The 24,310-nt window shown below is 46.1% G+C and overlaps 1 protein-coding gene across 1 annotated transcript in view; it reads left to right on the top strand.

The window, feature by feature from the left end:
* Positions 1-24,310, top strand: part of LOC127044633 (engulfment and cell motility protein 1) — a 305,086-nt gene that overhangs the window by 96,012 nt on the left and 184,764 nt on the right. Inside the window, exons 3-4 of the mRNA XM_050939721.1 lie at positions 4,023-4,063; positions 6,614-6,686. Coding sequence (XP_050795678.1) covers positions 4,023-4,063; positions 6,614-6,686 — 114 coding nt within the window. The remainder of the gene's footprint in view (positions 1-4,022; positions 4,064-6,613; positions 6,687-24,310) is intronic.

The raw sequence follows: 24,310 nt of genomic DNA, 5'->3' as shown, positions 1-24,310 counted from the left end.
TTCCTTCCCCTTCCTTAAGCTCTGTTCTATAAATTTGTTAAGATTTTAATGTATTTGCTTTTAACTTGTGTAACCCACACACCTTCTAAGTGTGGTGTTCTGTCCCATCAAGTGGCACCGAGACCACTTAGACAGAGATATAAAATGAATCTGCCCTACAGCCTTAGCTAACAGCCAGCTGGCTTTTAGTTTCATGCTGTAGAGCAGGGATCGGCAACCTTTCAGCAGTGGTGTGCCGAGTCTTCATTTATTCACTCTAATTGAAGGTTTTGCGTGCCAGTAATACATTTTAACCTTATGAAATTGGCTGCCCGGATTTGGGTGGGTTAAAAAAAAAAAAAACTCTTGGTGGGTGTTGTTGGGGCCATAGTAGTCCTTATAATACTGTGTTGCTGTATTCAGTGTGTCCCCTCCCTCATAAACTCATGTAAGTCAGTTTATTCTTTTCCCACTTCAGCTAAAAGCCTTACTCTCTTCAAATTGGCCCAGGCTAAAATTGCCAAGCGGCCCTTGAGATCTTAAAATAGGGTGTAGCTTTTTGATTAATAGTTATCTCAAAGCTACAAATGGAGGAATGTTGGGTCTAAACTTTTGGTGAACTTTGGGGAGCCAAAACACACCCAGACTGACTGTCTCTGCATAATCCTTCCTGAACCCTTTTGAACAAAGCACTGACCTGCAAACTACTCATGACACCCCCTTTCCCTAGTAGCCATTAGCCTTTATCTCTATGCATTTACTTGTTAACTTGCTTTTCCTGTAAAATCTTGATTAATTATGCATGACCATTATCTTTTGTTAATCACTTTGTTTACTTCTGTGTATAAATATTGATGCTCACCCCTAATAAAGGGGCCACACTTAATCTAAAGCTTTTTAGAGCTAAGGATAGTGTGAGCCCGTTGATCAACGCATTGGTGTCTGGTCTCTGACAGAATTGTGTGCCCCATACCAACTCCGCACGAACTCGGGTGCTGGAGAGGTGAGTGAGGACCCGGGCAGTGCGAGTGCCATTGAAAATCAGCTCGTGTGCTGCTTTCAGCATACGTGTCATAGGTTGCCTACCCCTGCTGTAGAGGCTCATGCACTAAGCTCCAGAGATTCCAGGTTCGATCCAGCCCGCTGACCACCGGGGTCTGTCGGAGTTACAGTTGCACAGAATTTTTTTAAAATGTTTTCGTTACTCAATTAAACTATTGCTTGGAAAATAATTCCTCTTTATTAGTTCACAACATATGCTGCTGAGTGACTGGCAGTAGTGAAAGCACCCACTGACTTGTTACGGTACAGTGTGACACAATTCAGAGGCTCTGTGACAAACACAGTGTAATAATCATAAATGGACAGCAAGCACCACAGAATTAATAGGGGCATTGTCAGTGTTCTGTTCATAGATGTACACCAAGCACCGTTCCTAACAGGCCCCCGCACTGCAGGTAGAGCACAATACTCCACAATGCATAACTGTGGCTTGCTGTTAAAGTGCTCTTTCAAAGCCTCTCTGAGTTGTGCTGCTCCATGTTGAGCTTTTCTGAAAGCTCTTGTGTCTGGCTGCAAAAACTCAGCAGAGAGCCCCTCCACCTCCACCTTCCACCCCAGCGGAAACGTTTCCCTTTTGCTTCACAGTTACTATGCAGGACGCAGAAGACAGCTATAACCACTGGGATATTTTTTTAATTGAGATCCAATCTTGTGAGTAAACAATGCCAGCATCCCTTCAATCTACCAACAGCACATTCAACTGTCATTCTGCACCTTCTGAACCAGTAGATAAATCTTTCCTTGGTGCTATCGAGGTGGCTGGTAATAGCTTCATGAACCAGGGGAGTAAGGAGTAGGCTGGGTCCCCTGCGATCACTACTGGCATTTTAACGTTGCCAATGGTAACCCGCCGGTATGGAAAGAAAGTCCCTGCTTGCAGCTTTCTGAACAGTCTGGTATTCTTAAAGGTGTGAGCATCATGCACCTTCCCTGACCAGTCAATGTTGATGTTAGTGAAGCATACCCAGTGATCCACCAGTGCTTGCATAACCATAGGAAGACAGCCATTTCTGTTGATGTTCCCTGTGGCAAGGTGGTCTGGTGCCAAAATAGGGATATGCATGACATCTATTCCTCCACTGCAATTCAGGAGTCCCATAGGTGCAAATTCATCCACTATGTCCTGCATGTTGCTGAGAGTCACAGTCCTTTGTAGCAGGAAATGATTAATGGTCCTGTATACTTGCATTACAATGGCCTCCACAATGGATTTTCCATTTCCAAAATGATTTCCCACTGACTTTCGGATTTGGAAGTTTCCACAGTGCAATCACCACTTGCTCCTCCACTATTAGTGAAGCTCTCATTCTGGCGTTCCTGTGCTGGAGGTCTGGGGCAAGAGCAGCACTCAGATCCGGGTATGTTGCCTTGCACATCCAAATGTTCTGCAACCATGCTCGTCCCAAACCGGCATTACGATGCAATCCCACCAGTCAGTGCTCATTTCTCGAGCCTAGAAGCAGCAGTCCGCCATTTGCAGCTGTTCTGTGAATGTCACCAACAACCTTGAATTGTCCTCCAGCAATCTGCCCTTCAGGAAATGATCATGTTCCTCGTGGCTCTTCTTCTGGCTCTGCAAGTACTCCTGGATTGTTTGTCCTGTGCTTGCAACATTCAGAACAATAGTGCAGGCTCCATGATTCTATTAGAGATGGTGGAAAGTGACAAGTCCCACTTGGGTTTGATGGATTTTCAAATTAAGTATGAAAATTATGGGATAGAGATGGCATTATGGGGTGGAGAAAGTTGCATGATGGTAACTGGGCCCTGCAGTCCCAGTACCCCTGCACAACTCATTTCTCCCCACCATAAAACTTCCCAAAAGACAGTGCATTGGAAGATGGTGAGTTGCCCTGCACTGTCCATTAACACAAGCGCTCCTGGTGAGTATGTGCAGTGCTGACACAGGGAGTGAAATATGCGCATGCACAAGCAATATACTAACTGCAGTGGCTTTATGCTGGTGTAAGATGTGTTGGAAAAAAATTGGTATTGTAGACATACCATAAATCATTGAAAGTATATGGGACTTACGCTGCTAAGTCTCTTGGGTGCTTTTGAAAATTTTACCCATAATCTTTTTTTCAGAAGCAGCAGCCGACACTGTACTCTGTGCAGCCAGCCAGCAATGAGGAGGTGCGGAACGGTAGTGTTCTAGAAATGAGTTGTGTCCCCTTTCTCCAAGTGACAAAGACTTAATTTCTTCCAGACAATACTGTTTCCTAGGGAAACACATGTGCTACGTTTATAACATCATTCAGGGTGTTGCAACATTTCCATACTAGACAGTGTTCCTTCTATTTTGGGATTTGAAGGAACAAAACCCTCTGTAGTCAGTTATGTGGCAACACACAGAATGGTTGTGCTGCATATTTACAACAAAGCAGAGTTAACACAACTGGAATCTTACTGCTTTTCAGTGGAGGTTTATTGGAGGAAAGCAATATGTATTCAGGAGGGAGAATTGCAGAAAACGTTATGTTCTGTTCTCTGAATTTCCTAATCAGAATGTAGTTTTGCCATCACACATAGCTGATATCTGGAAGGAACAAATGCAGCTTAAAAAATATCAAACTGTTTACTGCTATCATTCCTGAAAAATGCTCATGCTGAAATCTGAACATTCTGCTTTTACTAGGCCATGAGATATAGTGTCAATAGAAGACCTCTTCATTTTCCCCAGCCCCACAAAAGCGTGGTTGATGCTGTAGGAGTAAAGGTGGCAAAATGTACCTTGATCTTTTTGTCGTAACTATTTATGATTAGCTGTCATCACACTAATGTGTAGCAATAATGTTTCTGTGAATTTGCTGCCTGGAACACCCCAAAAATTCTTAATGTTATCAAGCTGAATATTAAAAAGTAAGCAAAACTGAGTACTACTAGCTTGCATTATTGAACTGAACCAGTGAAATAATTAATATGTTTAATTGCTCTGATGTGATGTTCTAACAGTGAATTTGCCTTCTTTTTTTAATCAGAAAAAACCATTGTCTGCAATAATAAAAGAAGTTTGTGATGGGTAAGTTCAGATGCTATGTTTCCTTTGATTCTTAAAATAAATAACAGAGAGAAATGGTCGCTGTGGTAATGTCTCTTAGGGCTTGGCTACACTCACACTTTACAGCGCTGCAACTGGGGTGTGAAAAAACACCCCCCTGAGCGCTGCAAGATACAGCGCTGTAAAGCATCAGTGTAATCAGGGCAGCAGCGCTGGGAGCGCGGATCCCAGCGCTGCACGCTACACCCGTAAGGGATGTGGTTTACATGCAGCGCTGGGAGAGCTCTCTCCCAGCGCTGCCGCTCTGACTACACTCACACTTCAAAGCAGTGCCGCGGCAGCGCTTTGAAATTCCAAATGTAGCCATACCCTTAGTGAACCAACTTCTGTTGGTGAGAGAGCAAGCTTTGGGGAACCTTGTTTTCCAGACCTGAAGAAGAGCTCTGTGTAAGCACAAAAGCTGGTTTCTCTCACCGGTAGAAGTTGGTCCAATAAAAGATCACCCACTTTTTGTCTCTACTAGCCTAGGATTGACGCAGCTACAACACTGCATAAAATAAATAGCAGACATACAGATTTTCTGCAAGATAAATAAAATATCCCTAGTGATGACTTTCCTAAATTCTGAAGTTGATTTCAAAAAGGTTTTATTTTCAGACTTAGGACTTGGCTACACTTGCAAGTTAGAGTGCATTAAAGCAGCCCCGGGTGTCCTAACTCCCGATGTGTCCACACTGGCAAGGCATGTAGAGTGCCTGGACTCTGCAGCTGGAGTGCTCCTGGTGATCCACCTCCACGAGAAGCATAAAGCTTGCTGTGCCCTGGCTGAAATGCCTGGGTGTCAGTGTGGACAAGGTGTTGCATTACTGTGCTGTGATTGGCCTCTGGAAACATCCAATAATCCCCTGAAGTCAAGTGGCCACTCTTCTCATTGTATTGAAATCGGCTGCAGGCATGCGGATATCCCCTTTCAAAGCTCCATTTCTGACAACCAGCATGCTTCTCTTCTCTGGGACAAAGCAAGCCATTAGTATGGAATGCTGCTGTTGTGAGTGTGTGTGTGATGAGGGGGAAGGGAAGGGGTCTGCTGCTTCTGAACTTACAAGACACCATGCTGACACAGTCTCAGCGCCCCAAAACACACCTTCTCTCCCCCCACATACACACAACACACTCCCTGTCATCCCCTCCCCTCCGCCCATTTGAAAAGCATGCTGCAGGCACTTGCACACTGGGATAGCTACCACAATGCACTGCTCTTTGGAGCGTTGCAAGAGCTACTAATGTGGCCATGCTAGTGCGCTTGCAGCTGACAGTGTAAACACACTGCAGCGTTTTCCCTGCTGCCGTCTCCGAAGGCTGGTTTACCTCCCAGCACTCTACATATGCAAGTGTAGTCATGCCCTTAGAATTTGCAAAATCCACTGGCCAGCTAAATTCAATCTGAAAACTGTGTACCGGGAAAATTAAAAAGTGCTTTAACTTGTGCTTTATTAAGGGGTAAAACTCATTTCTGTGCAGAAAGCCATCACAAAACCTACACACCCCTTAAGTGCGGGTTTTAGAGATGAGTTTTAACTGTAGAGTGCAACCACTTTATTGAGCATCTCTTTCAGTTCACAAATCAAGAAACATAAACTGTGAATTGTGTTTCTAAGCCTGGTGGCTGTTGTGCAAATACCTAATCGCTGGAACAAGCAGCATAGAAGTGAAATGTTAAACATAACCTGTTATAATAAGAAACTGTCATATTGTAATATTTAAACAGCATGTTTAATGTTTGCAAAAAATGCTCTTTTAATTAATTTTTAACTAGTGACACAGAAGGACAGAAACTAGTTTAAAGTTAATGAAACTACAGCTAAAATATAGTAAAAGGCATATAGATTTTTGTAGTACTGTTTTTTTATTTGTTAAGGAGCATCTGTATGCCTGGTGCTGTAAGAGTCACCAAGACAAGCTCCCTGCCCAGAGAGTTTTCCAGCATAATGGCCTGATGTTATAGGCACATATCTGTTGTAATGAGTTCAGTCTATTCTACTTGTTATAGTGGAAACTACACGTAGTAGTGTTGATAGGATGGGGCTGTTCTGGAATTTTTATTTGTTCGATTTTTGACTATGATGTAACTGCCATTTAGGATTTATCTGTAATAAAGTAATTTTGTTTTCATAAAATGCTTTATATTGAACTTTGATATTAATGTAATGGAAGGTGTTCAGAAGATTTATTTTTGTGTTTTAAACCTTGGGATTTGAAAGAATATATTATTGCATTGTTTCTGTCACTCAATGGTCAAGCTGAGGGCTCTCCATTTCAAATTGTCAGGGGAAGGAGAGAAGAAAGGGAATAATATTCCATTAAATGAGTTGTGGGTGTTTTGTACTTTTCTCTCTTCTCCTTGGATGTATGATTGTTTTTTCTCATTGTTGAGTGGACATGTTGAAAAATCTATAGATAGGACAGTACGTGAGACAGATGGACACTTGATTGTTGATAATGTTAAACACCAGTAATGAAGCTTCTTTTTTTCTCTTTCATTTTCTTATCATATATTTTCATATTTTTAAGGTGGTCTCTTGTGAACCATGAATATTATGCACTGCAACATGCTGATAGTTCCAATTTCTATATCACAGAAAAGGTAGGTAAACCACTTGACATGACTTTTTTGCATATTCTATTTCAAATGTTCTTGCACTAACAGGCTGGTTTTGAAGCTAATTTAGAGGAAATTTTTAATTTTAAATTTTGATTTTGGAGTACTTGGACCAACCAGGTTGTAATGGGTCGGGCTTGTGTCATCTAAACTCTGGCTGGAAACACTGTCATAACATAATTCTACATACAGGAGTGTAATTGAAATATCTGAGTGCTTTTTTAGTGAAGCTTCCCATTAGGCAAGGATGGTCAATGTACTGAATTTATTTCTTAATTAAATAGTATTTCTGAGAGCGATTAATTGCAGCAATTTCTGTTCAAATTTAGGGCTACTTCACTGCCACTAAAATCGGTGAAAAATAAAAATGATAGCACTTCAAATTTAGAGGCAGGGCTGGCTCTAACTTTTTTTGCCACCCCAAGCAAAAAAGAAGAGCGCCGCCCCGCCCTACCCCCCGAGTGTCACGCCGCCCAAAGCCCCTGCCCTCCCTCCAAGAGCCGCGCCAAGCCCCTGCCCCCCCGGGCGCTGTGCCAAGCCCCTGCCCCCCTCCAAGCGCCGCGCTGCTCTAAGCCCCCACTCCCCCTCTGGGCGCCCCACGCTGTCATGCCTGAAGCCCCACCACCCGAGCGTTGTGCTGCCTGAAGCCCCACCTCCCAAGCGTCACGCCACCCGAAGCCCCGCCCCACAAGCGGCACGCCACCCAAAGCCCTTGCCCCCCCTCTGAGAGCCACGCCAAGCCCCCGCCCCCCTCTAAGCGCCGTGCTGCTCTAAGCCCCCGCCCTCCTCTAAGCACTGTGCTGCTCTAAGCCCCCGCCCCCCCCCGGGCACCGCGCCAAGCCCCCGCCCCTCTGGGTGCCCCGTGCCACCCAAGTGCCCCCCCACTCGAAGCCCCCCCCAAGCGCCAGGCCGCAGAAACAAAAAAAAAAACCATCCAGCGCTGCCCTGAGGAACCAAAAAAAAACCTTGAGTGCCTCCCTGCCCTAAGGTGCCACCCCAAGCACGTGCTTGGTCAGCTGGTGCCTGGAGCTGGCCCTGTTTAGAGGCAAAGTATAGTCCTGTTGTTTGCCATCAGTGGTGCAGTTGCACCAATGGTAGCATCAGTGGCATTTTTACCATTGTGCCATCTAACCCTGTTTAGACTTAAGCACAATTATGTGGAGGATTACATATTGTTACCTCTTTTTGGCTTGAGTGGTTAGCTAAAATTCAGTATCCTGCATAGTGGTTCCATTAGGAGGTGAAATCGATGATAGTCAATTGACGACAGCCAGTTCTGTCTTTGATACAATCCTGCTTGTTTATGTACAAAGGCCTATCTGCTAGGATACAGGAGAATTCAAAAAGGGGGCAATTTCTTTGACTTTGCCCACAGTTGCTAGACGCTTTCAGGATTTTAGTTTTTTTCCAGTGCTTCCACGTCTGGTGCTTCCTTGCTATTCTACCTTCTTCTTTGGTCTTTCTCCTGCTTTTTTCAGCACAGAGCACACACTTCTGCTAAAACAATACTCAGTGAAGCCCCTCTGCCCACATAGTTGAAATTCCTCAGCAGCCTCGCAAGTGCCTTTGTTTTGGGTGATGACATATGCCAGTGTTTTGGTTGGAGGTCCTTTTTGTTTCTGCTCTCTGATTCCATAAAAGAGCTCAATGGCTTCTTATAACTGTCCTAAATGAAGGACTTTGTTTTTGAGAGCAGTTTCAATGAGGTGTAGCCCAACCCATGACAATATAAAATCAGCGGAGACAAAAAAATATTTGCTGAACTCACCTTTTTTGGCAAGGAATTAATTTCCACCTGAACTGTTATCATAAACGAAGTATTATAGACTCATAGACTCATAGGTCAGAAGGGACCAATCTGATCATCTAGTCTGACCTCCTGCACAAGGCAGGCCACAGAACCCCACCCATCCAATTTTATAACAACCCCTATCCCAGGACCGAGTTATTGAAATCCTCAAAAATGGTTTGAAGACCTCAAGCTGCAGGGAAACCACCAGCAAGCGACCCGTGCCCCACGCTGCAGGGGAAGGCGAAAAACCTCCAGGGCACCTGCCTATCCGCCCTGGAGGAAAATTCCTTCCCGACCCCAAATATGGCGATCAGCTAAACCCTGAGCATGTGGGCAAGAGTCACCAGCCAGCACCCAAGAAGGAATTCTCCGCAGCAACTCAGTACCCATCGCATCCAACATCTCCCCGCAGACCATTGAGCAGACCTGTGTGGTGGTAATTCAAGATCAATTGCCCAAATTAACGATCCTATCATAACATCCCCTCCATATACTTATCAAGCTTTGTCTTAAAGCCAGGAAAGTCTTTTGCCCCCACTACTTCCCTCGGAAGGCTATTCCAGAACTTCACTCCCCTAATGGTCAGAAACCTTCGTCTAATTTCAAGTCTAAACTTCCTAATATCCAGTTTATACCCATTCGTCCTCGTGCCTACATTAGTACTAAACTTAAATAATTCCTCTCCCTCCCTAACGTTAACCCCCTTGATATATTTATATAGGGCGAGCATATCCCCCCTCAGCCTTCTTTTGGCCAGGCTAAACAAGCCAAGCTCTTTGAGTCTCCTTTCATAAGGCAGTTATAATGTGATGCATAACCTCACACACCGATCTTATATATTTGTGTTTTGTGGAGCCAGTTCAGTTGAGGATACAGTTAATCTTATCTCTGAATTTTGTTGTCTTATATTGGTTTGTGTGCAAACCTTTCCATTATTTAAACATTTTTTGTTTTGGAGGGTTTTTTTTGGCGGAGGGGTTGGGGAGAGAGAGAGAAAAGATAGGCAGGGTGAATTGAAGGGGCTAGAGGTGCTGTCATATTTTGAACCTCACTACATGGAAGAGTCCAAGTTTCAGAGGGAGAGCAGAGGGCCACAAAATAAACGTTAACTTACTGCATAAGCTAGCTATGAACATAAACGTTAGTGAGAAATTAGCACTTATTTATGACTTTTTTTCATTAAAATTTGTTTCCTTGTTTTCAGAATTACAGTGGTAATTGGTTTTAAAATGTAAAATAAGAGTTCTGATGGTGCCCATGGTCTTGATGTTTATGAAGCTCATTTAGTCTTCAGACATTCAGTCCCTCTGCTGCTGATGTTTGTGCACGTACACATTCACTGGGAAGCAGCATAGAGGAAATTAAAACATGTAAGATGTACAGTATTTGTGGAAGGCTAAAGAAAGCTTCAGTACACCACTTCCCTTTTTTCTAAGTGGCTGATCTAGTAGAAATGAGCTGCAAGGACTGTGTAATACTTGCCACCTCCCTGCTACATGCTGTACTTCTGCTTTGCATGTGTGATGTTGGTTTAAGTTGTTTTGGGGGCCAGATGCCATGGCAATGGGCAGTTCACAAAAACATGTAATTGCATGAGCTTAGACTGTAATTAATTGTAACTCTAATAAAATTGGGAAGCATACTAATTAAGCGTGATGCACTCATTTAAACAATTCAAAGGTTTGCACTCCTTGTCTAGTGTAATTCTGCTGAGCTCACTGAAATGACAGCAGAGATGAATTTGGCCTAAAGAATGCAGTTGGTATGTTGCTACAAAGGCAGTACTCTTAACCTGTACAGTAAGGACCTGATCCAGAATTCAATGTAATCAGTGGGAAGACTCCCATTAGTTTCATGTGCATTTATTTATGAGGCTAACTGGGCTGCACACAGGAAAAGAATGTAACTAAATTCCCAAGTGATTCCCAGTATTTCTAGATACTGTCTTAATCAATGTCAAAGTGTTAAACTGATCATTATAAGTAATGAAAATGATTTGGCTGGGTTTTATGTAGGTCAGCTAAAATTTTCTGTCAACATTTTTTTTGTAAAAAATCTGCGGTTTTGACCAAATGAAAGAGTCTTCTTTCCGAAGAAAAATTCAATTTTTCATTGAAAAATGGAACACTTGACAGCCAGAAAAGTTTCTGGAATGTTTTGATTCGGATATGTGACATGGTGCCTTGTGTCCCCTCACTATTGTGTGGGCTGGGCTTTCCGGATAGACTACATCTCCCATGATGCACTTCCTGTTCCCTAGGAAGACTATGGTGCATTATGGAAGATGTAGTCTAACCTGGGAACCTGGCCAATAGAGGAGAATGGGAGCACGAGGCACCTGAATGACAACTTTCATGAGGCAGCACAGTGGCATTTCTAAATCAAAATATTTTTGGTTTTGGCTGAAATACTTAGGTTTTGGATTTTTTTCTGAAAAGTCAACATTTCTGGGTGAGTAGACAAGAACCCATTTTCTGACCAGTTCTAGTCTTATGCCATGTTTATAAATAGAGAGATATCTGACTGGGATATAGACTGTAAGAGATTTACATGGATATTTTTGAAATTTGATTTTCCACTGTGTACATGCTGACTGACTTTCTTGGTGTTCTTGTCTGTTCTAATTTCTCCCGTTCTTTTTGCGGCTACAGACTAATGCGCCTGCTACTCTGAAACCCATTTTAATTTCAAACACCATTCTCAGTGTCTGTGTCCTGGCAATGGTGATGGCCAAACTGAAGGTGTTAACATAATCACAAAGAATCTTCCTCATAGTCAGTAATTGTGACTGCAGCGCTTCCTAGCATGTGCATTTACTTATGAGGCTATCCTTTCTACTGAGCAGCGTTTGGGCGATCAAATGTACAAGGCATTGTGCAGTATACAAAGCAATTTGTTTTTATCCCAGGTTGCATGGACTTCTGTTAAGTTCAGAAGATGCTTTTTTTACTGTTGTCAAAGAGCTGTTTCGTGTATTTCCAGTTGGGACTTAAGTTTATTTTTCTTTTGTTTAATAAACTCCACTCCTTCCCTTCCTGCAACAAACTGAAAAAATGGAAGGGAGCTTTGATGACACAGTAAAGTGTTTAGAAAGACTAAATTTAGTAGTCTCCAGGGACTGCTCGTAAATTTATTTTAAAAAATATATACAGATCATATATACAGTTTTTCATTTAACTGTTTAAGGCCTTGTCTACACCACAAAGTTGCAGCGCTGGTGAGGGGGTTACAGCGCTGCAACTTAGGAGGTGTACACATCTGCAGGGCATTACCAGCGCTGCAACTCCCTGTTTGCAGCGCTGGCCGTACACCCGGTCGAACCTCGGGTGTAGAGGATCCAGTGCTGGTGATCCAGCGCTGGTCATCAGGTGTAGACACTCACCAGCGTTTGTCTTGACCTCCGTGGAATAAGCAGGTATCCCAGCATACCTGAGGAAGCCTCTCTGGTAATCAAGCAGGTTTCCTTCCCCGCGGTTTGCTCTCGCGTTCCCCGAACTCCCCGGCAAGCAGGTCTCCTTCCCCGCGGTGTGCTCTTGCGTTCCCCGAACCCCCCTGCAAGCAGGTCTCCTTCCCCGCGGTTTGCTGGGGCGTTCGGGGAACGCGAGAGCACACCGCGGGGAAGCAGGTCTCCTTCCCCGCGGTGTGCTCTCGCGTTCCCCGAACCCCCCCCGCAAGCAGGTCTCCTTCCCCGCTGTGTGCTCTCGCGTTCCCCGAACCCCCCCCCGCAAGCAGGTCTCCTTCCCCGCGGTTTGCTCTCGCGTTCCCCGAACCCCCCTGCAAACCGCAGGGAAGGAGACCTGCTTGCAGGGGGGTTCGGGGAACACCGGAGCAAACCGCGGGGAAGGAGACCTGCTTGCAGGGGGGTTCAGGGAACGCGAGAGCAAACCGCGGGGAAGGAGACCTGCTTGCAGGGGGGTTCGGGGAACACTGGAGCAAACCGCGGGGAAGGAGACCTGCTTGCAGGGGGGTTCGGGGAATGCGAGAGCACACCGTGGGGAAGGAGACCTGCTTCCCCGCGGTTTGCTCTCGCGTTCCCCGAACCCCCCTGCAAGCCGCACAACAGCGCTGCAGTGTGGCCACATCTAACACCACTTGCAGCGCTGGTTGCTGTAAGTGTGGCCACTCTGCAGCGCTGGCCCTATACAGCTGTACTAATACAGCTGTAACAACCAGCGCTGCAAAATTGTAGATGTAGACATACCCATAGTCATACCAGATAACCTTTTGAGCATGCCTCAGTTCATTTCAGGACCTCCCTCCTTCCTCTTGTTTCTTTTTCTTTTTAAAATTCAAATTAGTAGACACTTCAAAGGCTTCCAGGGGGGAAACTATTGAATGAACTAATTTAGGAAATGGCTGATATTTCTCCTCCCCTCCTGAATAATATAATGGGAATGTTTTGCCCATCACATTTATTGTGACACACATTTTCCAGAGAATGAGGCACGACTGAACTTGACTGTTTACACATAAGTACTGTAATGTGCAGAGAAGGTTTCTAAGAAGCAAAATTTGAGAAATACACAGGCTGTTTTGAAGAAAAGAATCAGGAGTACATTTCGACAGGCTGCTCAGCTCTAACCTCTACTCTTGGTGGGTTTCGTATTTCTATCTTGGAGAAGATTTGCTCTGGGCTCATTCTGTTTGGTTCAGAAGAAAGTTTGCTAGCTTTTCGTTGCTTTTAATTCATGCTTTGGGTGGGAAGAGACTGTCATTTAGAACATTTTGGGTTGTGCTGCAAGAAAGATTTTGATGAGTTTGTTTATTCCATGCTGAAAAAATGTAGTGTGTCTGACTCTGAGTCACATAAATAACTGAGAAGAGCATTAAATGCCACCAGTATTACTCACACGTCTGTGACTTTTATTAATGTTGTTCACAGTTTACTGCTGGCTGCTGGATGCACGCTTTAAAGAGATGATTATACATGCCACTTCTACCTGGTCCACTTCTACATGGTCTCCCCATATTTTGCTTAGTAAGATGCTGCTTCGAACGTCAATGCAGGGAAAATGCCAGCGGTCATGATAACCTTGTGTTCTTCAGTGAAGCTAGTAGCCTAATGAAGAATAGATGGGTCACAGCAGTGAGCAGTTTAACTCCGCTGAGTGACACACAGACCTCTTATGAGAGGCCGTCACTAAAGCACAAGTTTAATGTTTTGCACTGTTGGCAAAGATTAACTGTCCCTGTATAGATATTCACAAGTCTATGTGCAGGTCATATCTTTGATGAGCTGGTCACTTGTTAACTTATGGCCTTTCAGTTAAATACTGGTTCCAAATACACCTTTACCTCGATATAATGCTGTCCTTGGGAGCCAAAAAATCTTACTGCGTTATAGGTGAAACCGCATTATATTGAACTTGCTTTGATCCACCAGAGTGCGCAGCCCGGCCCCCCGGAGCACTGCTTTACCGCGTTCTGTCCGAATTCGTGTTATATTGGGTCGCGTTATATCGAGGTAGAGGTGTAATAGGAAATTTTGATGTGAAAATGTTATGAACATGGAACTGTTAACACATGGCTCACAATTATATTTTCTTTTTCATATGATGAACAGCACATCTGTGTCTTGGTTGTCCCCGGGGGAATTCCTAGCTTTGAAACTGTTCTTTATTTCCTCATGTCACCTTAAAACCACACACTCACCAAATGGCTCTCTGTTCACATGGCTTTTCTAACTTCATAACAAAATGAAATAGAGCCACTGGAGCAATCAGTGTAAAAGATTAACAATAACCTTCTCAATCAGTGGTAAGGGAAAAGTTTTAGCAGGTCAGCCAGAATTCCTACTAGAGATGGTTCAAATGGAGAAAGAAAGGCTTTGGAGCCAGAAATGTTTGGGTCCCAGGTTTTGGTGTGGCCTGTAATAAAACATTTTTAAATCTATGCCACAAAAGAGCATAATAGCTTCCTTTTCTTTCCCTCCCTGCCCATTGCTTTACTATTTTGTTTTTCTTGCTTTGTTTTCTGTTGTTATTTTTTGGGAAAAAATTAAATACAATACAAATGTAAAAAAAGGAAGCACGTGATAGCAGTTTTTATTAAAATGTAGGAAGTTATGAAGACAGTAAGAAGAAAGTAAGTTACCTATATATAATGCCAAAATTTAATCACAAAAATTTAACTAGTATTTTAAGTAACCTCTTCATTGGTTTTATTCAGTTATTTGCAATCCTTTTAAAAGGTTTGTTGTAACTGGGAGGTACTTAAAATAGTTGAGACTTATTATTTATTTGTATTATTGTACTGACTGAGAGCCCCAGTCATGCATCATGCTAGGTGTTGTACAAAAAAAAAAAAGCCCTTATAAACTTTGGGAGAGACGGGGGTGGTGGTGGCTGTAGTTCTTATTAGAGTGGACTGATTTAAATCAAAGTAATTAAAATAATCAGTTTTAATCATTATTTAAGTGAGCATGCAGGAAACTTTGATTTAAATTGTAGATATTAATCATGTTTTGTATTTCTAATTAATTATTTTCCTAAAGAAAGGTTGATTGTCATTGTTTGGTAGCCATTAAAACACTTTGATTTGCAATTAAATGTAGCCTTTATGCTAAATATGGTGCTTCTTTTTGCTAACTAGAAGGACACACTATAGCCATACACATTTATTTAAGCAATCATACAGCTTTTGTTCTGATTACTAATTTTTACATTTTTAATCGTTAGAAAATGAGTGATGCATTTGTTGTATACTAGATGATGGTTAATTTTTACTTGTAATTTTTGTCAATCTTTTATTTGGATGGAAATTCAAAATCAGTTAAAAATGGATAAAACCAGAATTTTAATTTTTTATCAGTTAAATGAAATTACCTTAAATGTGCTGGATACATAAGAGAAGAAGTTTATCACGTGCTTTTGTATTTAATTTTAAACTAATTTATTAAACAAAGGAAGTATTCTCTAATTAGTGAATTGAACTCATGGTTTCTGGTTAGGGTTGCCAGGCATCCAGTTTTCAACCGGAACGCCCAGTTGAAAAGGGACCCTGGAGTCTCCGGTCAGCAGCACTGGCCATGCTGTTAAAAGTCCAGTCAGTGGTGCAGTGGGGCTAAGGCAGGCTCCCTACCTGAATCTGCATGGCTTCCAGAAGCGACCGGCATGTCCCTGCGGCCCCTAGGCACAGGGGTGGCCAGGAAGGCTCCATGTACTTCCCTTTCTCCCCCCCAAGCGCTGGCTCCACAACTCACTTTGGTTGGGAACCACGGCCAATGAGAGCTGTGGAGGCAATGCCTGTGAGAGAGGGCAGTGCATAGAGTTGCCTGGCTGCGCCTCCACCTAGGGGCTGGAGGGACATGCTGGCTGTTTCCAAAAAACACCTGGTGTAAGCGCCACCCAGAGCCCACATCCTGAACCCCTACCCCAGCCCTGAGCCCCCTCCCACACCCAAACTCCCTCCTGGAGCCTGTGCTCCCTCCATGCTCCCTCCACCTGAGCATAGGGTTATGTTCTTGACCATCTTCCAGAGCTCTCACTCCCTCCCATGCCCCAACCCCCTGCCACACCCTTGAGAAAGTGAGCGAGGGTGGGGGGAGAGCAAGCGACAGAGGGAGGGGGGGATGCAGTTAATAGGGGGAGGGTTGGATAAGGAGTGGGGCTGGGTGGGACCTCGGGCAAGGGGGCGGGACAAGGGTGTTCAATTGTCTAAAATCAGAAAGTTGGGAACCCTATTTCTGGTCCCCATGATTGTCAAGATTTTAGAACCTATAGATCTTTCTCAGCTAGTTTTTATTCATATATTGGAGGAGGAAAACAAGTTTTCCTGCTCTTCCAAATCCCAGCGGGTTTTTAACTTTGAATGAACTAGTCATTGAACTTAACTAGTTGCATAAACTGAAGTAAAAAATACTCTTTCTGCACCTGCAAAAGAGTCTGTTGCTGTCAAAAGCTTGTTTAGCACTTCAACAATTGGTATTCCAGGTGCTCAGCCATTGACGTCAAATGTTTGACTTTCTTTAAAATTTGACAGCAAATATATGCTGATTAATATTATTTTTGGTATTTAATTCAGTTGATTTTAATAGATTATATGTAGTTTAGGTCTTAACATAGCTGTCAATTTTAAATGTAATTTTAAATAGGTTTATTTTGAAAAAAATCAGTTAAAGTTAATTTAAAAGAATGTGATTATGTGATAATCATAGATGTTTATCCACGCTGGTTCTTAAAGTGCAATTTTACATAGTGATACAAGTCTAGGTTGGAACTTTACCATTGGCCCTGCATAAGGAACAGAGAGGGTTAAAACAGCTGAAGACCATCCAGGATCAGTCACAAATTTCTCCTGCTCCTTTATCCTGGTGCAGCTTACTCCTTGCAGTGTGCCCGGCCAGAACTTTGGCTGGCAAGTGGTGAAAGGCCGGGTAGGGAGAAAGCTCTTTTTTCACTTTCCGCTCCCTTATCATGAACTTACTTGAAATAGGGAATGTGTAGCTGCTTTGTCTTCCTTTCCTTCCCCTGTGGCTAGAGTCAAAATCTTGAGCAGGCGAGTAAGGGGGAAGGGTGGATATACTATAGAGAGGTGCCATATTCTTCTTTACTACCCTACATGTCTGAGCAAGAGCTGTAACAATCAAGCCCATAATAATGAGTCATTTGTATTTCTACATATGATGGTATTGCGGTGGAGGGCCTGATTCTGCTTGCGTCCTTGTGGGCCAGACCTATGTTCACTTGGTGTTTAGCAGTTGTGATGTTCCACAATGTTGAACAAGTTTCATTTAAGAGAAACTTTGAAATTGATTTAGGGTATGTCTTCTCTGCAGTTAGCCTGGGCTCTTAGCTAGGTACTGGTCCTAACCCTCCTCCCATCCACACACAGATCTCTCAGTTGAGTTTGGTGGTGCTTTAACCCAAGGCTTGTTGGCTGGCTGGGGCTGTGGGTTAGAGCCCGGGTTCCTCTTTTATTTGGACTGGTAACCTGCCTGCTTTTCAGAAGGGATGCAGGCTGAATCACTCACATTCTTATAAAAAGAACAGGAGTACTTGTGGCACCTTAGGCCATGGCTACACTTACAGTTTTGCAGCGCTGGTAGTTACAGCTGTGTTTGTACAGCTGTGTAGGGCCAGCGCTGCAGTGTGGCCACACTGACAGCTACCAGCGCTGCAGTGTGGCCACATTTGCAGCACTTGCAGCGCTGTTGGGAGTGGTGCATTGTGGGCAGCTATCCCACAGAGCACCTCGTCCCATTTTGGCGCTGTGGCTTGTGGGAAGGGGAAGGAAGTGTGCGGGTCTTTCCGCTTCCTATTCCAACGTCCCGTGGTGCTTTGCTACACATTCCGAGCAGTTTGGCGCCATTGTGAGTCTGCAGCGTGATTTCTGAGATTTCTGTTACAAATGGAGCCTGAGCTGCTGAGGACCTTGCTGATGAATGTTGCCAGCACATCACGCATGGCAGTGGAGCTATTCCTTCAGTTGCAAAGTGACAGTGAGGAGTCAGACGATGATATTGAAATGCCTGACGCTCAAGACACTCAATTACTTGTGGCAGTAATAGACGTGCTCGGCACCGTGGAACGGCACCTTTGGGCTCGGGAAACCAGCACTGAGTGGTGGGATCACATCGTTCTGCAAGCCTGGGATGACGAGCAGTGGCTGCAGAACTTTTGGATGAGAAAAGCCACTTTCATGGGACTGTGTGCTGAGCTCGCCCCTACCCTGCGGCGCAGGGACACGAGATTGAGAGCTGCCCTGCCAGTGGAGAAGCGGGTGGCTATTACAATCTGGAAGATGGCAACTCCAGACAGCTACCGATCGGTGGCGAACCAGTTTGGAGTGAGAAAGTGCACCGTTGGAATGGTGGTGATGCAAGTTTGCACAGCCATTAATCGCACCCTGCTAAGAAGAACTGTGACTCTGGGGAACGTGCAGGACATTGTGGATGGCTTTGCACAAATGGGTTTCCCTAACTGTGGAGGGGTGATAGATGGGATGCATATTCCTATTGTGTCACCACCCCACCTGGCATCAGAGTACGTTAATCGCAAGGGGTATTTCTCCATGGTTCTGCAAGCGCTTGTGGATCACCGTGGGCGTTTCACTGACATTTACTCAGGATGGCCTGGAAAGGTGCATGACGCACGCATCTTTCGGAACAGTGCCCTGTTCAGGAAGCTGCAGGCCAGGACTTTTTTCCCAGACCGCAAGATCACAGTAGGGGACGTCGAAATGCCCATTGTGATCCTTGGAGACCCCGCTTACCCCTTAATGCCCTGGCTCATGAAACCGTATACAGGGAAGCTTGACAGGAGCAAGGACCGGTTCAACTACAGGCTGAGCCGGTGCAGAATGACTGTGGAGTGTGCTTTTGGCCGTTTGAAAGCCCGCTGGAGGTGTCTTTATGGGAAGCTAGATTTGGGGGAAAGCAGCATCCCCGCTATTATATCCGCGTGCTGTACCCTCCATAATATTTGTGAAAGGAAGGGTGAAAGATTCAGTGAAGAATGGACCTCCGAGGTTCGACGCCTAGAGGATGAGTTTGCTCAGCCAGAGAGCAGGGCTACTAGAGAGGCCCAGGAAAGGGCTTCAAGGATTAGGGATGCCTTAAGGGAGCAATTTGATGCTGAGAGCCAACAGTAATGTTTGGTGCCTTTGCTGTGCTCCTTTCTACCTTGGGGTACAGTATTTACCACTTCCTGCAATAATAAAAAGTATTGTAAAAGCCATAAAATCCTATATTCAAAGTACAGTACATAACAGGCCAGAGGGGTTAGGGTGGTGGACTGTACATTCAGAGGTTTGAATATGTCCTGTTTGGATTACTGTTCAATGTCTGCTGCACTTCAGGATTACTATGCTGCAGGGTAATGGGGGTGGAGTGCACAGAGTAAGAATTGTAGTTATCAGGGCTGGTAGGTGATTGTACAGGTGTTGGGGGCAGCTGGGGGTAATAAGAAACTGGCTGCTGGAGAAAGGTGTTTTGTGCAAATACTGGGGAACAAGAAAGAGAGCTTTGGGAGGGGCGTGGGTTACCACGGTACAGATCTGCCTGCATGGCTACGAGAGATTCGAAAGAGTCAGTTTGGCGAGCCAGGAGGCTTATCGTCTGCTTTGAGGTTTTTTTGGTAGCCAATTCCTTTCTCCTTCTTTGTGTTTGCCTCCACTTATACATTTTCTCTCTCCATTCCTGCGTCTTCCTACTTTCTCTGTTGTAGTGATTCATAACTGCTTTGATCAACTCCTCTTTTGATTTTCGTGGATTTTTTCTCAAGTTCTGCAACCGATGTGAGGCTGGTGATCCGGCTGCATTAGTCAAGGTCACTAAAAAAAATATAGGTAGAAACATGTAATACACAGAGGCTACATTGTTTATTATCACACAGTGAAGGAGTTTGTAGACTTTTTGTAGCATCATTCCCACATACCTAACATAACACAGAGAGGCCAGGGAAGCCAAGGCATGGCGAGCAATGGGGTGAGTGTTTCTGCCCCGACTTCACCTGGGAGGGTTAACTGACTGATGGCTCACTGGGGTTTATCTGCACTGGGTACAGGAGGTAGCTGGTGGCCTGCACAGGGGACAGTAGGGAACATGAAGCTGGCGAGCTGCTGGCGGGGGGGCGGTCCGCGGAACTGCCGGCCTGCTGGTGGTGGTGGGGGAAACGCACCGCGGTGCTGGCTGCCTGCTGGAAGGGGGTGGGGAGACCAGAACGCACCGTGGGGCTGGCTGGCTGCCTGCTGGAAGGGCGGGGGGGCTGACCGGAACGCACCGTGGGGCTGGCTACCTGCTGGAAAGTGGGGTGGGGAGACCGGAACGCACCGCAGGGCTGGCTACCTGCTGGAAGGGGGTGGGGAGACTGGAACGCACCGTGGGCCTGGCTACCTGCTGGAAAGGGGGGTGGGGAGACCGGAACGCACCGCAGGGCTGGCTACCTGCTGGAAGGGGGTGGGGAGACTGGAACGCACCGTGGGGCTGGCTACCTGCTGGAAAGGGGGGTGGGGAGACCGGAACGCACCGCAGGGCTGGCTACCTGCTGGAAGAGGGTGGGGAGACTGGAACGCACCACGGGGCTGGCTACCTGCTGGAAGGGGGTGGGGAGACCGGAACGCACCACGGGGCTGGCTACCTGCTGGAAGAGGGTGGGGAGACTGGAACGCACCGTGGGGCTGGCTGCCTGCTGGAAGGGGGTAGGGAGACCGGAACGCACCACGGGGCTGGCTACCTGCTGGAAGGGGGTGGGGAGACCGGAACGCACCGTGGGGCTGGCTGCCTGCTGGAAGGGGGTGGGGAGACCAGAACGCACCACGGAGCTGGCTACCTGCTGGAAGGGGGTGGGGAGACCGGAACACACCGTGGGGCTGGCTGCCTGCTGGAAGGGGGTGGGGAGACTGGAACGCACCGCGGGGCTGGCTACCTGCTGGAAGGGGGTGGGGAGACCGGAGCGCACCGCGGGGCTGGCTACCTGCTGGCGAGGGGGGACCGCGAACCTGGCGCCCTGCACTCAAGTATCCCTAAATTCTCAACAGGGTTTCCTACTGCCAGATATATCACTGCTGCGTGTTACCTGGGAAGAGAGGGAGGGTCTTCTACAGCAGTGTGGATTCCGCCCTGGCCCCTATGCAGCTTGCCTGTGTGCAGCCATGGTACCCCCACCGCTCGCTGCACAGTGGATCAGATGAGTTAGCCAGACTGGGACAAGGACCACGGTGGCTCTCCCTATAAACTTGCGAAAGCACATTGCCCACGCTCTGGCTGCAACTTTTCAAGAGATTACCGAGGCAGATTACAGAGACGTGATAGAGCAAATCAATGGGCTATTCCACGTTTAGGCATGCATGCAGGCAGCCATAACCAAAACCCTCCTCTCCCAAAACATAAAAATCTGCTTATCCTGAGCACGATCCTCTGCTTCTTCCTCACCAGCAACTTCCAGCTGCTGCGACTGGCTAGCCTCCTCCTGGCTTGAGAAGAGCTCCTGGCTGCATGCCTCCTGGGACTCCGGGGTGTCTCCCTCCACCACAGTAGCCTGACTCTCGGCTTCCTCTACACTCTCTCCCACTTCTCCCTGCTCTGAACTCTCCATCGTGCTCCTAGGATTGGCAGTGGGGTCACACCCAAGTATGGCATCCAGCTCCTTGTAAAAACGGCAGGTCGTGGGGACAGCTCCCGAGCGGCGATTTCCCTCACGGGCTTTGCAGTAAGCACTGCGTAGCTCGTTAATTTTTACCCTGCACTGCAACGCATCCCATTCATGGCCCCTTCTCATCAAGGACTGTGATATCTGCCCATAGATATCATAATTTCTCCGGCTGGAGCGCAGCTGTGCTTGCACAGCTTCCTCACCCCAAACACTGATGAGGTCCTGTAGCTCGGAACTGTTCCATGCTGGGGCTCGTCTGGGGCGTGGAGGCATGGTCGCTGATTGATTGAATGATTGATTGCACTCCACACCTGGCTGAGCAAACAGGAAGGGGATTTTTAAAATTCCCGGGGCATTTAAAGGTGGGGTCAGCTGAGCCCAGGGCAGTGGAGTGTGCAGGATTACCAGAGAGGCTTAAAAGGTATGCTGGGATACGGAGGTCAATAAAAGCGCTGGTGGGCGTCCACACTTGCTGACCAGCGCTGGATCACCGGCGCTGGAATCGCTACACCCCAGGCTCGACCGGGTGTACAGCCAGGGAGTTGCAGCGCTGGCCGTGCTTTGCAAGTGTGGCCACATCCTAAGTTGCAGCGCTGTAACCCCCTCACCAGCACTGCAACTCTCTAGTGTAGCCATGGCCTTAGAGACTAACAAATTTATTTGAGCATAAGCTTATGTGGGCTACAGCCCACTTCTTCGGATGCATAGAATGGAACATAGAAGAAGAATGTATGTATATAAAAAATACACACATACAGAGAAGATGTCATAGGAGCTCTGAGAGGCTAATTAATTAAGATGACCTGTTATCAGCAGGAAAAAAACTTTTGTAGTGATAATCAAGATGGTCAATTACAAACAGTTGTCAAGAGGTGTAAGGATAGTTATCATGAAGACAAAGATAAAGTAGTGTAATGACTCAGCGATTCCCAGTCTCTATTCAAGCCAGAGTTAATGGTATCTAATTTGCAGATCAATTCAAGCTCAGCAGTTTCTCTTTGGAGTCTGTTTTTGAAGTCTTTCTGTTTCAAAATTGCCACCAATAAATTTGTTAGTCTCTAAGGTGCCACAAGTACACCTGTTCTTTTTACGGATACAGACTAACACGGTTGCTATTCTGAAAACTGTCACATTGCTATAGTCCTCCAGTGTCTTCCCACAGTTTCCCCTCTGTGCTCAGGACAAACACGTTTTCCCACAATACACAGGTAAGTGCAGCATCAATGAGAACACAATGAGTTGAGTAGGGCTTTGCACTGTGTCTGCTCACATCTGGCCTAGGTTATCTTGGGTGCTCAGACCTGGTTACCTATTCCCTGGGCTAATGTTGCACTGAAGATATACCTTTAGTTAAACTTGTGCACTAAGGCTGTGAAAATACAGTCTGAGGGCTTGTCTACATCAGAAAGTTGCAGCGCTGGTGAGGGAGTTACAGCGCTGCAACTTAGGAGGTGTACACATCTGCAGGGCACCACCAGCGCTGCAACTCCCTGTTTGCAGCGCTGGCCGTACTCCCGTTTTGTCTCGGGTGTAGAGGATCCAGCGCTGGTGATCCAGCGCTGGTAATCAAATATAGACACTTACCAGCGCTTTTCTTGACCTCCGTGGAATAAGCAGGTATCCCAGCATACCTGAGGAAGCCTCTGGTAATCAAGCTGGTCTCCTTCCCCGGTTTGCTCTCGCGTTCCCCGAACCCCGAGCAAGCAGGTCTCCTTCCCTGAGGTTTGCTGGGTGGTTCCGGGAACGCGAGAGCAAACCGGGAAAGGAGACCAGCTTCGCCGCGGTTTGCTCTCGCGTTCCCCGAACCCCGAGCAAGCAGGTCTCCTTCCCTGAGGTTTGCTGGGTGGTTCCGGGAACGCGAGAGCAAACCGGGAAAGGAGACCAGCTTCGCCGCGGTTTGCTCTCGCGTTTCCCGGAACCACCCTGCAAACCGCAGGGAAGGAGACCTGCTTGTTCGGGGAACGCGAGAGCAAACAGCGGTGAAGCTGGTCTCCTTTCCCGGGTTTGCTCGCGTTCCCCGAACCACCCAGCAAACCGCAGGGAAGGAGACCTGCTTGTTCGGGGGTTCGGGGAACGAGAGAGCAAACCGGGAAAGGAGACCAGCTTCGCCGCGGTTTGCTCTCGCGTTCCCCGAACCTCCCTTGAAGCCGCCCAACAGCGCTGCAGTGTGGCCACATCTAACACCACTTGCAGTGCTGGTTGCTGTAAGTGTGGCCACTCTGCAGCGCTGGCCCTATACAGCTGTACTAATACAGCTGTAACAACCAGCGCTGCAAAATTTTAGATGTAGACATGGCCTGAGTTTGAATTTATTTGGGTTTAATTTAAATTGATTAGTAGCAGGCATAAACTAAACCAAAACAAGTCATTTGTCAAATGACTTTTTTTCTGATTGTGTACATACGAGTTCGCACCAGTGTAACTCAATTGGTGCAAACTTGTAGACAATCATAAAAGTGGAGGAAAAAGTGGTTAATCTGCAGTCATTAATGTGCTGCATGTCCTTCTGGCTAGTGGCTACAACTCAACACACATTGATGAAGCTGATGTAACTTTCATCTTGTCTTTAAATGCTGAGAACTTTCATTCATTCATGTTGAGTACAGTCAATTCTTATTCAGTCATATTTCCATTGCTTTTAAACTTTTATGTCTGAAACTTGTGAAGATGCCCCACTTCTTTTTTCTTTCATGCCTCCTACAGTTCATTTTCATTTGAAAATGGAG

The sequence above is a fragment of the Gopherus flavomarginatus genome, chromosome 2 (assembly GCF_025201925.1).
Source record: "Gopherus flavomarginatus isolate rGopFla2 chromosome 2, rGopFla2.mat.asm, whole genome shotgun sequence".
NCBI classification, from domain to species: Eukaryota; Metazoa; Chordata; order Testudines; family Testudinidae; genus Gopherus; species Gopherus flavomarginatus.
The sequence above is the reverse complement of the archived record's forward strand: the minus strand, read 5'-3'. Positions and strand labels throughout refer to the sequence as shown.